Genomic DNA, 15,561 nt, shown 5'->3' on the forward strand with positions numbered 1-15,561 from the left:
TGGCAAAACATTAAAAAGATGTTGGGAATACTAATGTATTGTATAGAAAATACTCCTTGCGTTCATAACACAAGTAACGCCCCTTAAAAATCGAGATCCCTAAGTTTGGTGTTGCAGGAAGTATTGCGCATCTTTAAAAATCCGGTCTCCCGTAGTACAAAAGACAGATGCTTGCACCAGCCATCATCGAAACTCTGCCTTATAAATGTCTCTGAACTAAAACATTTGACTGATAGCCTGCGATAATCCTCGCCTTACAAACCAAACTCAGGGCACACGCTCCAAACCAAATCTCGCGAGAAGAGCTCCAGTGGCGCGAATAAACAAGAAGTAACTTCACACGCCAGTGTTGCTCGTCGGTACGTTTTTCGTTTTCTTTTTCTGCTCGAGTTGCTATAAAGTTTGAAAATTCAACATACGCTTTAGTTTGGGTGAGGAACAGTATTTTGTCTGGTTATTTCGTGAAGAAAAACATGTCGGACGCTTTGTCTGAGGACGACATCGGCCAAGATGACAGCCAGGAGGAGGACGTGATGACCCCGGCGGAGTTGATCGCCAAACTGGAAGAAGTGAGTTGACATTTATTTCGTTTGACAGTGACACGTAGCACCGGAAACCTCCCGCAGTGTGTTTTGGGGAAAGAAAAAAAAAAAAAAAGATTAAAATGATTGTACCGTCAGAAGCAGTATATCCTCACAGCTGTGTTCGTGTGACTCGCAGGCATGGCTGAATGAGAAGTTCTCCCCGGAGCTGCTGGAGAACAAATCCGAGGTGGTGGAGTGTGTGATGGAGCAGCTGACTCACATGGTAACGACCTCCTGCTCTCCGGGTTGTTTCAGCAATACGCAGGATTCAACCTGCATGTCTAAAGAGCACAAAACATCAGGTGCAGATTGGTGCAGGACTGCAGCCAGCTATCGTTTCCGTGATTGATTAAACCAGAAGAGTATGTACCATTATAAATAAAATGTGGCTCCCATGAGGGGTGTGGTATTATTATGGCTGGACATCATATAGGTATTATATTATTGGAACGATATGAGACTAGACGATGTCTGTTTTGAGGCAGATGACCACCCACCTCTGAGCCTGGTTCTGTTGGGTACTGTCGGGTGTGTGGTATCGTGAGGTTTTGTTGTAAAGGACCTCGCTATGTCAAGTGCAGTAAAGGTGACTTGTGTTTTGATCTGTGGCCATATAGATCAAATCAGAATGAAAAGTTCTGTCTTATATTTTGGATATTGTAGTATTGTGATCGAGAAGATGTGTTGTCCTATCCTAGTTTTAAAGGCTGCATTGCAGTAAAATGATATAATTACCAGACTGTTGTAGCTGTTCTGTTATTCGACTTTACCTCACTTAGTTATTATAGCCACTGTACCGAAGGTTATTTAAAGAAATATTTTTTTGTGTAAGTATTTTGTGAAAGTAACAATAGAATCGGGGGTGTGGCGTATTGTATTGCTCACTTAAAAAAAAAAAAAAAAAATCATCATTTTTAATATGATTTTCAAAAAAGGTCATATACCGACTTGTTGACATAATGACACGACATCATTATATTCTGTTCATAACTTGGGCACAGCCGCATCAGTCATAGCTAAAATATGCTGTGTTTTATACAGACTCATTTGAGTAACACACCGTATTTATGTATACGTTCTGAATCTCCTGCTTTTCTGGTCGTTTTGTGTCACCGAATAAAAGTAATGTTAATCTCCAACAGTGTCGCGACTTTTCCACCGACAGGAGTCCAATTTGCAGCGGGTGAAGAAAGGCGACACGAAGGCCGGCGTCCATCGCATGGAGATAGACAGGATCCGCTTCGTTCTCAGCAGCTACCTGCGCTCTCGTCTGCAGAAGGTCGGTCAGGTTAACAGCCCGAAAATACAACAACAACAACAACAACAACAATAACAAAAAAAAGCTCTCGTTTCACGTGTGCTTGTTGCCGACATTGCCTGAACATTTGTGCCGTGTTTGCGTAGATTGAAAAGTTTTTCCCGCATGTCCTGGAGAGAGAAAAGTCTCGAGGCGAGGGAGATCCATCGCTGCTCTCACCTGAGGAGTTTGCCTTTGCCAAAGAGTGAGTACAGTAGAGCAAAGTTATTCAAAAGCACTGCTGCTGGCGTGACACTTAAGATATTTTATTGCTCAAACGTGAGACGGCGCTCTCGGATTGCGGGCTTGCTCGCGGTTCTGCAAGTGTACAGGAGTAGAGCGGGAGGCGAGGCCTTTAGTGGAACCAGCTCCCTGCCGAGGTTCAAGGAGGCTAAACTCGCCAAGAATACTTTTAAAACCTCCCTTTTTGATAAAGCGCATAATGAAGGAAAGCTGTAACGACCTGAATCATCGCTTCACTATGCTCTCCCCTGCCCTCCAGGCGTTGGCGACTACTCCGTGTTGTTGTCAAATTTCCTTTATTATTGAGAGTTTATTAGTATTTATACTTTGAACTAATTCCCTCTGCTGTTCACTTTCTTTTTGTTTTGACAGTGATATTTTAACGAGGTGGTTCTTTGTGTCTGTTTTCACATTTTGCTTTATTCCTATATTTTATTTGTCATTTTTTTGTAAAGTGTCTGGGATCACGTTTCATGGTGATTTGACATTATAAACACAACTGAATTCAATTCAGTCCATGTTGGTCTGGCCTGCAGGTACTATGCCAACACAGAAACCTACCTGAAGGCCGTAGCACTGAAGCGCATGCCCCCCAACTTACAGACAGTGGATATGCTCAAAGCAGGTAAAATCTCCTCACTTTATATTTGCTCCACGTCGAATGACCCACGCTGGAAATATTAGCATGCACTGGCAAGACGGTGGCATTTGCTGTGACATTTTCAGCCAGCGTCACACTAAATCCCATTCATTGTGATGTGATTCCAGTGCCTGAGCCCTGCTTGGACTCCTTTGTGTTTCTGCGGGTCAAAGAGAGACAGGAGAACATCTTAGTCGAGCCTGAAACAGATGATCAAAGGTACTTTGTTCATTAAACCCGATGTGCTGTTACTGATTTCAGTATCCACTAGGTGGCAGCGTTCCCTTTTTTTTTTAACTTTCTCTACATGGATACCAAAACGACTGATCATATATCTGCTGTGTCTCCTCTATCAGAGAGTACGTGGTGGATCTTGAAGAGGGCTCTCAGCACCTAATGCGGTATCGAACTATAGCACCACTTGTTTCAGGCGGAGCCGTGCAGTTAATTTGAATGTTGAGGTGAGTAAGAAAGAGTCACGGCCGTGTCTTCTCTGTCATTCACCCAACGCTGCCCTCGTGCCCTCTCGTACAGCCATCTGCTCATTCATTGCTGCAGATCTTGCATAAGCCACTGCTTTGCGGTGACATCTGTATTTATTTTTAGCTCTCACTTTTTTTGTGGTGTTCATTGTCTCTTGGCAACACATTAGGGGGAAAAAAAATTGTGTCTTTAAAAAAACAAACAAAAAACACAATATGTTTATAATGTGTTACCATTTATCACTTAACTACAGTACTATGAAATGCAACTGACACACCGTTATTTTTATGTTGCAGGTCGGTCTGTTGCTGTGGAGATTTTCGCTCCAGAAGGTCATAAAATGTGCACTCGCTCATTTTCGTGACATAGTAGTTATAAGGAAAGGGCAGTTCAGGCTGCAGAGAGCACACCAGGAAACATGATCCTCTTCCTCGCTGTTGTCCAGAATAAGGACTAATCTGTGGTCTGCAGATGTAGAGACATTTGTGGCGCCGTGACATCAAGAGATATAATTCCCTGGAAAATATTTGATATTAAATACAAGGTCACTGCCAGTAACACAACTTACAAGTAGCTTCTGCAGTGCTGCTGTGTTATTTTTGGATCTTTTTAATCATGTCACAACATGAGTTTGGTTACATAATTCTAACACATTCTAATGTGTGTGTGTGTGTGTGACTCTTAAAAGACAACTTGGTCTGATCTGTTAATTCATGACTCTTCTTTTTACTACATCCCAGTGACTCAAGATTTTTGGATGTTTTCTCTGTGGCTCAATGACAGGAAGCATCAGATGACCTGAAGGGGAATTTTTGTCAATTCACTCTGGAATTACAATCCCGACCATCCCGATGCAAACACATAAATGTGCGTGTATGTTTTAGAGAAGGCTGTTTCTCCCGGTCGCAATAATTTAATGACATTCACGCTCACATTGATATGCATTAATGCCATTCTGAATAAATCCTTCTATTGTTCAGCTTATTTGTATCTCTTCACATTAATTATCAGATGCAGGGTTGTGTTTTATGTTCTTTTCAACACCCCTGTGCTGCACTACTTCGAAGTTTCTTTTGACTGTGTTTTTTTTTTAACTATTAAAGCTTGCCTTCTCTGAGCCTGATTTTCTCTGTAATGGCATCGTTATGTAAGAGCTTCATAGGGAGCAATCAGAGCCTATTGTTTGCCCTCACACAAATTAGCCAGTGATTGGAACTAATAAGGGGTTGAGAGAGATTGAGCTCAGCAAAGCTGAACAGTGTGTCTGTTAGACTGTCATCTTATTGACCTCCACTGCTGATCCAGATCATATGGAGCCGTGTTGTTGTAAGATGAGGATAATGCTTTGCTTAAGACACAGTGTCTTAATGGTCCAGCCAGGAAAACATTTTAATGGCTTAGAGTAGTTATTAGAGTACACTAATTGTAATATTCATAATTGAAGTGTTGGGAAGTGGTACTTAGGAAATAGATTTACCCCATAGTGGTGACCCACTTTGATTTTCTTGTAGTCCTGCTTCTGTTTCTTATTTCCTCTCGACACTGCTTCGCTGTGTGGTCGCCACCAAAGGCAACAAGTTGAGAGAAGCTGGTCGAAAAGATTTATATATTGTGTTTCAATGATTCAAAATCACATTGTATTTTCTCTGTAGCATGAGTTATTTCTATCATGGTTGTTGTTTACAGTTTATACAGTGTTCTTAAAATGGTGGTTGCCTGTGCTCCACTGGCTCGTGTTTGATCAATCACAGTACACTTACAGCCCCGCAGTTCCTCTTGTAATGTGGAACATACCTACCCTGGAGAAGGAGCTCAAGAAAATATCCTAAAACAGAGTTCTTAGAACTTCTTAGTTCTTCTTAGTTCTAAGTTCCCCCTGTGAGGATACGCAAATAAACCAGAGGAATTCCTCCCACAGTTCTTAGAACAGTGAAAAAGTTCCTGCGGTCTGAAAATGCCTAGTGGGAAAAGTTTGGGAACCTCTTCTTTAAACCTTGGAAAAAAATAAGGTTTTCAGAAAAATAAAAAAAATTGTGAATGACTGAATGGTTGTGAGAGTATTTTATTGTTTATTAAACAGATTTTTAGATTTCTCATAATGCACTGGCAGAAATAGTCAAACGTTTACCCTTTCACTCCAACTCTCAGCTCATGAGCAGCCATCAAAATGTCCTTGAATTTCATGTCCAGATGCATCTCAGTAAATCTGGGTCTTCCATAGGGGGAACATGTTTCATGTAACTCAATATGTGCACGTACATGGGTCGATCCTTGAATAGCTTCCTTGGATAGGTGACTGGCCTGCAGAGAGCTGTTTGTAATCCGGACCTCATCAGCATCACACATGCTGATAGGCCATGATAGTACGGTGATGCCTTTGGGGCAGGAGCCAGCTAGCAACAGGCTTGGATCCAGGCCCATGGAGGCCTCTGTGGATGTCCCGGATGACTTGGATATTTTCCACAATGCAGAGTGGAATTACATACAGCAGACCTTCACGTATTTAATCCACCATGTTAGCAGTGGCCTACACAGGTGATAACACGGACAGAATTTTACGTAGAGTAAATCTGTATAGCTAACATCATAATGTAACCACATGTTTTTATCCTGACCCGTCAAAAGCTGAATTAAGCTGAGCAAAAGTATCACATAAATTAAACTTAAAGAATGTAGCGGTAAATGACGTGAAATCAGTGTTATAGGCAGATTTAAAACAACATCGGAGGAACACAAAACCACAAATCTTGACTGATTGGTCAGGAGAGTGGAGAGGGAGGAGCATACTACATGACATCTTAACTGAGGTAGTATAAATAGGTTGTTGATTCTGCCGTAGGCCAAGGGATGACTGAGACTACTCACTACCACTTACTGCTCATGGGAGTTTGTAAGTAAGATTTTAAATATACTTGAGACTCTTTCACCTGTTTTGTGTTTGATTAAAATCGTAGTATTGCACTCAAAGATTTATAAAGTGTAACAACAATTTTATCAAGATGTTGTCTTGTAATACTGACATAATAATATTTTTCTCTTTTCTGCAGAACCAAGCACTGAGGATAATATTTCTATCACTCAAACCAGACTGCCAGTGTGGAGATGTGCAGTACAATGTAAGCTCTTCATTCTGCTGCTGTGGGGTGAATTAACATGCATCACTTCTTCAATCATTATCACAAATTGAGTGTGAATTATAATTCACAACATTTTTTTTATATAAAGTCACTTTGATCTCGTGATGCATTCCTTAAAGCAACTCACAAACAAAAAAACAGCACAATTACAATGTATACAAGTAGAATCATGTTTCTAGGGCAGCAGTCCTTATTAATATCACTGTTTATTTCTTAAAAGTGTCCTGCCAGAGGTCGGCCTCGGGTCAATGGCCCAGTCAGCTGGACTTGTGGAGCTTGCTGTCAGGCTGTGCTTGAACCAGCGTAAACAACTGTGTCCTCATGTCTGGGTCCCCATCCTGAAACCCATGCGACCGTGCATCCGTCCCCCAGTTTCAAAACAGCTATTCGCTGACATCTTGAGCCAAGATGATCCAACTCACTCGTTCTCATTTTTCCTGAATGACCTGGATGATGACGTCATTCTGATCCCAGTCAAGGACAAACGTGTGGTTTTTGCCGACTCTCAAGGATTGTCTCTAACAGCCGTGAGAGTATTTTCTGATGAAGAGGAGCAGCCTGACCTTGACCTACTGCCATCGTTGCAGGGTTTGGGAAGCATGACAGAGGATGGCTACAGCTGCACTGTCAGCACCTGCTGCCCAGGAACGAGGTTGAAACTGGGCTTCCCACAGCCCTCGTCAGATTTTCAGGCCTTTCGTGCCAAGCTGGCGGAGAGCATGGTAATCCTGGAGAACTGTAGTATTAGTGAGCAGGTCCTCCGCGGTACCGTACGAGTCAGAAACATCAGCTTCCAGAAGGATGTGCGTGTGCGCATCACCTTTGACTCGTGGCAGAGCTACAGAGATGTGCCCTGCAAGTACATGCAGAAACGATTCGGAGGACCTCAGACAGACATCTTTGAATTTCACATTTCCATTCCTAAAGTTCTAGACGCCAAAAAGACGATAGAGTTCTGTTTAATTTATTTGCCAGGAGGGCAGAGCAAGCCTTTCTGGGACAATAACAATGGGCAGAATTACAGCATTACGGTGTGTGTGAGCTCACATCTCTGTTGCGGGAAGAATCTATGTGAAAGGGCATGAGTTCGTCAACCTGGAAAGGATCCCTATTTTTGTTGTGCATGCTACATAATCCACAAGTGAAAGTGTTCTGAGTATTTTTTCAAATGTTTTTTTCAATCTGAAACTGCACCTCTTTGTATATATATATATATATATATAAAAGTCTTTAAAACAGGCCCGTTTTGTTTCATTCAGTTCTCTTTTTCAGTTTTCTTTCACATGGAGCATCACTCGGTGAACAGTTTTCCAGGCCACACATCCTTTTGGCCAGTCACCACCGAGTGAATTATGTCATGCAGCAGGGAGGGGATGCCTTTCACTTTGGGCATTTCTGGGATTCCCATATAGGTCAAAGATTACTGGGCTGGGCAAACAGCTAAACTTAGCTCAGCCCTGTTTATAGAGCTGTGGCATGCTGTCAAAGGGTCACTGTAGGGAGCTTGGAGACACCATCTTCCCCACTACCTTCCTCCCACATGCTGAAGAGACCAACTCGCCAAATGGCTTTCATCGTCATAATGTATCATATTGTCCTGCAGTAAAGTCTGTCATGCAACAATTACACAATGTGTTATATAGGGTTATAATGAATTTCTAAATGATCACTCTACAGTTAGTTTTTAAAGCACAAACATATTCGGCAAGGATGCTGCAAACTAGAGTTAAGTTACAAAGCAGCATTAATGATTAGACAATTTTACTTCTGTTTGAGGGAGACAGAACATCTGGCAGTGATTGTAGAGAGGGCATCGCAAAACTAGAAATTATTTCTACAGTAAAAAAATATTTTTTTATGTCTATCATAATTTGTCTTCAACTCTAATTTATGCAAAAGCTATCACATTAAACATATACTTCAGCAAAACAGAAAACACGTCATGGAGCAAACATTTATATTACAAAACATCACGGAGACACCTGCTGAGAGCACTCGTGACTCTCATCAACACGGATTTAGTTCAGCCTTCTAAATTTCGGCCTGTCATGTTTTCAGTGCATGTTCCACTCAGCAGCCATGGATGGGTGCTCACGTGATTTTCTGTGATCATGATGGATGCACTCCGTAAAAGTCTTCTATTTAAAACACACTATTCTAGTCCAGGCAGGGAGGAGGTGGGAAAGCAACACGGATGCACCCTGAGAGGTGACTGTTTCCACAGTGTTCTGACCAACACGTGATGGGCTCAACTGTCATGTGCAACGCCGCGTCTCTCTGAAGTGCAGACTCATACACTGCCATGTCTGTGCTACATCAGCACTCTCCCTCAGCGCCCCACGCTGATGTTGCACACTTTGCAGCTTGGGTCTTTCTTGGCGTTCGCTGTGGTCAGACTCATAAGCTGGTGGTGCCCCCTGATCTGCTCCACGCCGCCCTGATCCAAATGGACCGGCTCTGTGAAAAGCACCTCGAGGATGACATCACTGGCGTGGCAGTACAGAGGCTCCTCCCCTTGACTCTGGGGGGCAGTGTATGTCAGGAAGGGGTTGGAGGCCAAGTCCAGCATAGGGAGGCGAGTGCGACAGAAGGCATCTCCCTCTGTGCCAACAGGGGCCAGCACGAGCACCACATAGTGGTAGGCTGTGTACATACAGTAGAAGTCTGCGAAGTACAGGCAGACGTTGGGGTTCAGCAGGTGTCCAGCTGGGATCTGGAACCGCAGGGGCCCGTACGGAGAGTCTTTTGGAGGGAGGCCTGTATCAAACTCTGTGTTGCAGCTGAAGAAGACTCCTTGCAGTTTGCCGTTGATAGGAGAGCCGTGACTCCCACTGCTGTCTTTAAGGGCCGGACGCATCAGTCCTCCACCTTCCCTCCTAATCCAAGACACACAAAGGAAACGAGTATTGCAACTTATTGCTGTGGGCTTGGCCTTAGGTAGACCATAAAGAGAAAGAATGCAGCACTGACCTGACATAGTCGAAGTAGTCTGGGTGCTGGTTTCGATAAAACACAGAGAATTTCAGCAGCCTCCCTGCAGAGCCGTTGGCCTTGTCAAGAAGCTGCTGCAGGTGCTCCATAGCATAGTCTGCAAAGTAGATTTTTGAAGTTGTATAATCAATTCAAGTTTGCACTGCTTTCAAATGCTAATGAGTATACCCGGTGCTGAGACTGAATGGTTTTTCTTTTTGCCACTTCTTTGCACTGCCCTTTTTGTCCTTATCTTGCATTACTTTAGTCAAAGCGCTCATATTCCCTCGCATGCATAATCACTGTCCCTTTAGCTGTAAGACATATAATTACCCCCAGTGCAGAACTCCACCACCGGGCTCCACTCTGACACCAGGTAGTCACCGTCTGGCTGTCTGACAGCAGTCTGAACAGCAACACAGTAGAGTGTCCGCGGGCTGAGGAACCAGTGTCCCCTCACTGCCATGGGAAGAGGCACAGCCTTAGCAACCAGCTTGGTTGGTACATCCTGCAGGATAAAGCAGGAGAGAGGTGACATCAGGAACAGGATGCAAGGCTACAACATGCTGCTGTTTGTTTAATTTACATTTCAAAGCAAATGTAAATGCAATTGTTAAGTCAGCCGTTTCCCTCCATAAACTTTTCCTTATTAGGATGATATTCTGTTTCAAGCCCGAGCTGCTGTAACTAGGATACATCTAATAAAATCAGCGGCTTTGTTTTGGCCAAGGCCTCTAAGAAGCACAGCTAATTACTCAAGGCTCAGAGGCCCATATATCCATGGCAACATGTCTGATGCAAGTTTGTTTGTGCCACGTTGTGTATGAGAGACTGAGAACATGTCGTCCATTCAGGAGGAACTCATTCAGTCCTGCCCCTGACTTCACTTCACAAAAGCACTTCTTTAGTTGTTGAATGCTGCCCTCAATAGCAGGCCATAATTACAGTCAGTATTTTGAACCTGCAATTAAGAATCGTAAGTCTTGAACTTCTTTTTTTAAGTGTACAGATATATTTTGAGTACAAATAGTGCCGCTACCAAAAAGGAAATAAGGCAACAAAAAAAAAGAAGAAAATACAGGGAAGGAAAAAGTATGCTTCTGCTGGTTGTGTGGAATAGCTAATGGTGAGAACATAAAAATGTTTGACTTCAGCTACTGACAAAGCTATAGACACCAAATGTACCACTTAAATGATTATACATTTTATTTTCATGGTAGCACATTCACTAAATACTAATGTCAGCATTTTAATATAAAAATGCGAGCATGCTGATGCAAGCAGAGATGATGTTTACCACATGTTCAGCGTCTTAGTTTGGATTGTTAGCCTAACATTTGCTTATCAAATTAACCTCGAAGTACATTTGAAGCTAATGGGACAGAACTAAACAGAATTATTTCTGTGGGTCGTGCTGCTGGTGTGACTAACAGGTAAACATCCGTGTGTTACGTGAATAGCCTCGTACACTATAGGTTTATCTGCAGATTCTCTGACTGCGGAGGGAAAGCAGCTCGTAGCTAAATTCAGCACAAAACAACTCTGTGTGATTAACACAACTTGACAAATGCATTTATTTAGAAAAATAAAGTGTTACAGATTGTTTGTCATTTTGTGTGTGCGTGTGTGTTAAATTTGTGGATTTAATGATGTACAGTGGAAGTCATTAACATGGATAATATTCTGTGCTGCAGCTGAAATTGTCCGTTTTTGTTCACTTTAAGAGGAATCAATGTGCAAGTGAGTCACCGGCCTGAAGCTGTTGACTGCACACATTCTGGTTTTCGCTTGTATTGGAAGTGACTGAAAGGGCGCAACCGCAGTTTTCTGTGTTCAGACTAAAGCAGAATATGATAAAGCAGTCAGACTCATCTGTTAAACCCGACTAGACTTCAATTAAATGCCTGTTTTGCTGTCCCATTTAGGCCAAACATTGTTGTTTTTAAAGGGCATGTAAGGAGAACTTGCAGCCATTCACAGGGTGAAAACTGATTGGTGTGAATCAGGAATATGAATGTAGACAGCACAGTGCAGAGCAGATAGGCCTCGGGCAGAGGACAAAGGAAGCTACGTGAGGTCATGCAGTTGTTTCAAATGGTCAGACCCTGTGTTTAAAGCGGTTGGGGTCCTTGTTCTCTTTACGGCTCAGGTCGATGAAGAAGTGTGTGGCTCTGGCAGTGTCCTCCGGGGTCATGTCCCACATGATGCGGAAGGAGTCACAGGTCACCTCACAGATCTGGATGTTGCAGGGAGTGCAGAGAGGGGCGTCCATTTCCATTTCCATAATCTGCCATTAAAATTGGAGATAAAAGCGGATGGTTAAACTAGAGAGTAATCCTGGCCAGTGCTGGAGATGGGCAAGATCTGCTAAAAGAGATTAAACTGTGTCACAACGAGCTCTGACACTGTACCCGACAGCAGTTCAGAAACCTCACGGCTGAATACATCTCACCTCAGACAGAATCAAATTAACCTTTCATTTAGCGTTCTGTGAGCGAGCTTTTGATTCATTGTCTTGCTCTTTCCCCCCCCCCCCTCCTCCTCCCTTTTCTTGCCCTTAACTGACATTTCCCATCATTACACAACTCGCTATGCTCCCAGCTGAGTGACTGGCCGCTGCTTTCCCCATGCATTTCACATTCCACCTTCAGCAGTCTCCCAGCAACCAGACGTCTTGCAGCCTCCCTCAATCTTCAGTAATTCTCAAGGAAGGGGTCACAAACAAACATAATATCTGCACCTGTCAGCAACAATTTAAAGTGAGGGAAACTTTATTTTTAAAACCTTTTCTGCCTCCTTGCTGAAATGCACATTGTCTCAAAAGAGCAGAGCAAGTGGACTCCTTGCAGCTCAAGAGATATCTTCAAACAGCTTTTATATTGTTTCAGCAGACACAGGGAGGTTTAAGTATCAGCAGCAGGTGATGTATGATCACATTTCCTCGGCTGCCTATCAGCAGTTCGATCCACGCCGCTGCGCATAGCCTTGGGGGCAATCTTTTGGTCAGCCTGTGTTTGTTTTATTAGCTGTCACCTTTCCTCCTCTTAACTGATGCTAACGCTCTTCAGCGTGTGCACAATGGTCCTGTTTACCATCTATTCCTCAATAGTAATTGTCATCCTTCTGGAATTTGTTATTGCAAATCATCTCCTTCAGTGTGGCTTACAGATCTCTCAAAGCATTTCCACCCTCATATCTCTCGTATTCGAGCATCTCAACACCAAAGCAGCACGTTGCGTCTTTCTTATGTTAAAAGCCCTCTCTTACTGAGCATATGCCAAATCACATACGTGGCTAAAAATAACCTTCTATTAATTTAGTACAAACAATCATGACACGTTCACTTTGTGGTCTCTCTGATCCTACAAATGCCTGGTGTAGACTCACTGCCTGACTGCACGGGTCTGTTAAGGTGCTCTCCAGTCAGAATGATGGACAGGCTGCACCAGCTCATTAAAGCCTGTGAACTGTGAAATTTGTGCGGGAGCTCATTGACGCTGCGACCAGGGGAGAGAGCTGTTGCTCTGCACGTGTGTTTCCATGCGTCTGTATTCCAGCTGCTGTTCTCGTTTCGTTCCACGGTGCCTTTTCAGAGATAGAAACTGGGGCAAGAGGAGATTCTCGCAGGACAAGTCATCAAAGCCCCATGTCTCTGTGTGTGTTCTACTTTTGGATCCACTACATGTGAACACAGTTCAAATGCAGGTTTCCATACCATCTCTCAATTCTATTGACCTCATTTACAAATAAGCCTGTAAGAAGAAATGTGAGCCAATTATCTCCACTATGATAGTAGACGGCTGTTTCAAATAAGGAAACTAGGTCTCACTCATAATTATAACGAGTGCTCACATCATAAATTATAATTTATCTGGAAGTATGTAGATTGGATTGTTAGTGCACAGTTACAGATCTTATCCCTATGGCTGAAATACATCACAGACACATAGCTGTGGATGCTGCAATCATGCATATGTAGCAGGGAACAGAAAGCAAGTCTCTCGTTCAAAGTCTTTTTTTCTGTTTTTATCTTTCAAGAAGAATACATTAAAATACATTTAAATAGATGTATGAGTGGGATGAAGAAAAGGAAAAATGTTCTCCAGTTTTTAAACATTTCTCAGGAGGAAACAATATAGTTCAATTGATGAGCTGTTACAAAGAGATCTATATTCCTATGCACAGTTTGACCGAGCCTTAACATTTAACAGGATGCGCACCAATCTCATTACATGAATCAGTTAGTGCTGCCTCACAGTTTCATGCAAAACGGCATTGGTGGGATGTAAGAAATGTCCAAAGTTTGCCAAAAAAATATCATCCCTCGTGCATATGAACATCAGCAGAATATAATACATGCAAATAAAACTAATGCATTATCGCTCCCAGCTGCTGCATTACTCTGCCTTTATGTCTAAGTTCTCGAGAAATGCACAAATGAAATTCTCCATCACAGCATGAGATTATATGATCTCAACAACTTCACAGTTGTACATGGAGTACAATAAAAATGGATTTATTCTCTGGGCAGTTATAAGCATCGATATGCAGAATAATTTAGAAGAATTCCTTACTTGTGATGGGAGAAGATGATAGCCGGGCGTCTTATTCCGCTCTCTTGCCTCCTGTGCTGCAGTCGATGATAGATCCCAAAGGAAAACTGATTAAGAGGTGAAACGAAACACACGGGCTCCTCTCTTCTTCTTTCTCCCGTCTGTTTCTCTCTCCCTCTCTGTGTCACACAAACACTCTAACACCCCCCTCCACCACCACCACATCCCCCCACCCCCCCTCCCAATCTCATTTTTGCTCCGAGCACTGCATGATGTTTACTTGACTACTTCTATGTATGCAGCCACACAGGGTGAATTAAACAAAACATAAAAAGAGAGGGAATTTTCAACTGCAGTATGACCACCGTGAGACATTCAACCTCGTCAGCATCATGCTTTCGTCAGCCAACTATGCACAACACATCACACGGCAGTAAATCTGACCCGAGGCGCTACATCCACACACACACTCTAATACTGTCAGAACACTTAGCCAGCTTGCGTAAATATCACCTCGCAGATTGGAGACAATACGGACACCGAGAGTGTGAGGAGGGGGAAAAAAACAACAACATTTTTTACACACTCCACTTTGAGAGGACTCAAAAAGAGATTACGCTGAGTGATGTCCCGTTAAATAACACAGAGTGCCATCAAGGCCTCAAAAAATATACATGTGCCAACTGTTATGCCATATGGACAAACTCCACAGGGCATCTCCCCCCAGCCTATTGGGAGGCGAGGGATGCCACCATGTAAATCCAGAGCAAGCAGATTTCAACTGGCATTAATTTTCAGAGGGATGTTTTGTGTACTGGCTCTACCTCATTTGACAACATAATTTAGGATTCCATCAGAGATTAAAGAGACCCTTCCCAGATTAATGACTATAATCTGCCGCTAAAACAATAGACACAGGCATAGGATAAAAACGGATAACAAAAGGATACATTTATAGTGAGAGTGCAGTCCTCTCACAAACACTTAATATTTGTATTTTAAAAATGACAGCGATATACAGTATTGCCATAATTCCAACACCCTTTGTGCAGTATTGAAAAGCTTCATTTATTTCCTGCCAGCCACAGATAAGTGATGCCCTCAGAGTGTAATTAAACTGCAATCATCCATCATTAGTCATGCCATGACAGTCTGCCTCTGTCCTTGTAACTCTAGCAGACCAAGAGATGGGAATGGCCATGTTTGTTCAGAGTTGTTTGTTTCAAAAAGAGAATTTGGCCCCATTTATGATGTCAGAAACTTCTATTATACTTGAATTATGCTAACACTTTGATGTGTTTTATCATTTTCCAAAAATTGTGTGGGTTTACTCATCACAACCCTTAAACCAACCAAGAGGCATTATCAGAAGGGCCAGACACCATCAGTTGGAGGATGTGTCTGGCCTGGGGCACGAAAATGGTCAGAAGCAGCCGTGAGCGGGCTTTATTTATCCTTTTTTGCTCGCGCTGTCGGCTGGAATCAAAACAATTTGCACTTCACAGAAGCTTCAGCATTACATTTGCATTTCTTCAGATGGACCTGTGTGAATCAAATTATGGACACATATTACAGAAGCTTGACATGAGAAACGTATAATTTTTCTTTGAGGAAATGCACTGACAAACCACAGCACACATTAGAAAAATATCAC

General features: G+C 42.8%; 3 protein-coding genes across 3 annotated transcripts; 2 read left to right on the forward strand and 1 right to left on the reverse strand.

The window, feature by feature from the left end:
* The first annotated feature begins 304 nt into the window (after positions 1-304).
* gins4 (GINS complex subunit 4 (Sld5 homolog)) lies at positions 305-5,279 on the forward strand. The gene is made up of 9 exons (XM_069699770.1): positions 305-359; positions 468-569; positions 721-807; positions 1,750-1,863; positions 1,989-2,086; positions 2,661-2,749; positions 2,893-2,983; positions 3,121-3,225; positions 3,544-5,279. The coding sequence occupies exons 2-8, from the start codon at positions 474-476 to the stop codon at positions 3,215-3,217; spliced, it is 672 nt and encodes a 223-aa protein (XP_069555871.1). The 5' UTR covers positions 305-359; positions 468-473; the 3' UTR covers positions 3,218-3,225; positions 3,544-5,279.
* A 360-nt stretch (positions 5,280-5,639) lies between these two features.
* Positions 5,640-7,593, forward strand: ppp1r3c2b (protein phosphatase 1 regulatory subunit 3C2, duplicate b). Its single transcript, XM_069699768.1, has 3 exons — positions 5,640-6,137; positions 6,295-6,363; positions 6,605-7,593. The coding sequence occupies exons 2-3, from the start codon at positions 6,350-6,352 to the stop codon at positions 7,467-7,469; spliced, it is 879 nt and encodes a 292-aa protein (XP_069555869.1). The 5' UTR covers positions 5,640-6,137; positions 6,295-6,349; the 3' UTR covers positions 7,470-7,593.
* LOC138621597 (phytanoyl-CoA hydroxylase-interacting protein) lies at positions 7,328-14,071 on the reverse strand. Its single transcript, XM_069699767.1, has 5 exons — positions 13,929-14,071; positions 11,459-11,641; positions 9,688-9,862; positions 9,355-9,472; positions 7,328-9,260 (listed from the first exon to the last, which is right to left on the reverse strand). The coding sequence occupies exons 2-5, from the start codon at positions 11,636-11,638 to the stop codon at positions 8,714-8,716; spliced, it is 1,020 nt and encodes a 339-aa protein (XP_069555868.1). The 5' UTR covers positions 11,639-11,641; positions 13,929-14,071; the 3' UTR covers positions 7,328-8,713.
* Between the last annotated feature and the right edge of the window lie 1,490 nt (positions 14,072-15,561).

This window comes from Brachyistius frenatus, unplaced genomic scaffold, assembly GCF_029030835.1.
Source record: "Brachyistius frenatus isolate BFR_SWC_R1_liver_20210118 unplaced genomic scaffold, ASM2903083v1 Contig_31, whole genome shotgun sequence".
Classification (NCBI taxonomy): domain Eukaryota; kingdom Metazoa; phylum Chordata; class Actinopteri; family Embiotocidae; genus Brachyistius; species Brachyistius frenatus.

Coding starts and splice junctions, on each gene's coding strand:
- gins4 (XM_069699770.1), top strand. CDS start 474: ATGTCGGACGCTTTGTCTGAGGACGACATCGGCCAAGATGACAGCCAG. Junction 570..720: donor TGATCGCCAAACTGGAAGAA/GTGAGTTGACAT, acceptor TGTGACTCGCAG/GCATGGCTGAATGAGAAGTT. Junction 2,750..2,892: donor AGTGGATATGCTCAAAGCAG/GTAAAATCTCCT, acceptor ATGTGATTCCAG/TGCCTGAGCCCTGCTTGGAC.
- LOC138621597 (XM_069699767.1), bottom strand. CDS start 11,638: ATGGAAATGGAAATGGACGCCCCTCTCTGCACTCCCTGCAACATCCAG. Junction 9,863..11,458: donor CCAACCGCTTTAAACACAGG/GTCTGACCATTT, acceptor TTTATCCTGCAG/GATGTACCAACCAAGCTGGT. Junction 9,261..9,354: donor GACTACTTCGACTATGTCAG/GTCAGTGCTGCA, acceptor GTCTTGGATTAG/GAGGGAAGGTGGAGGACTGA.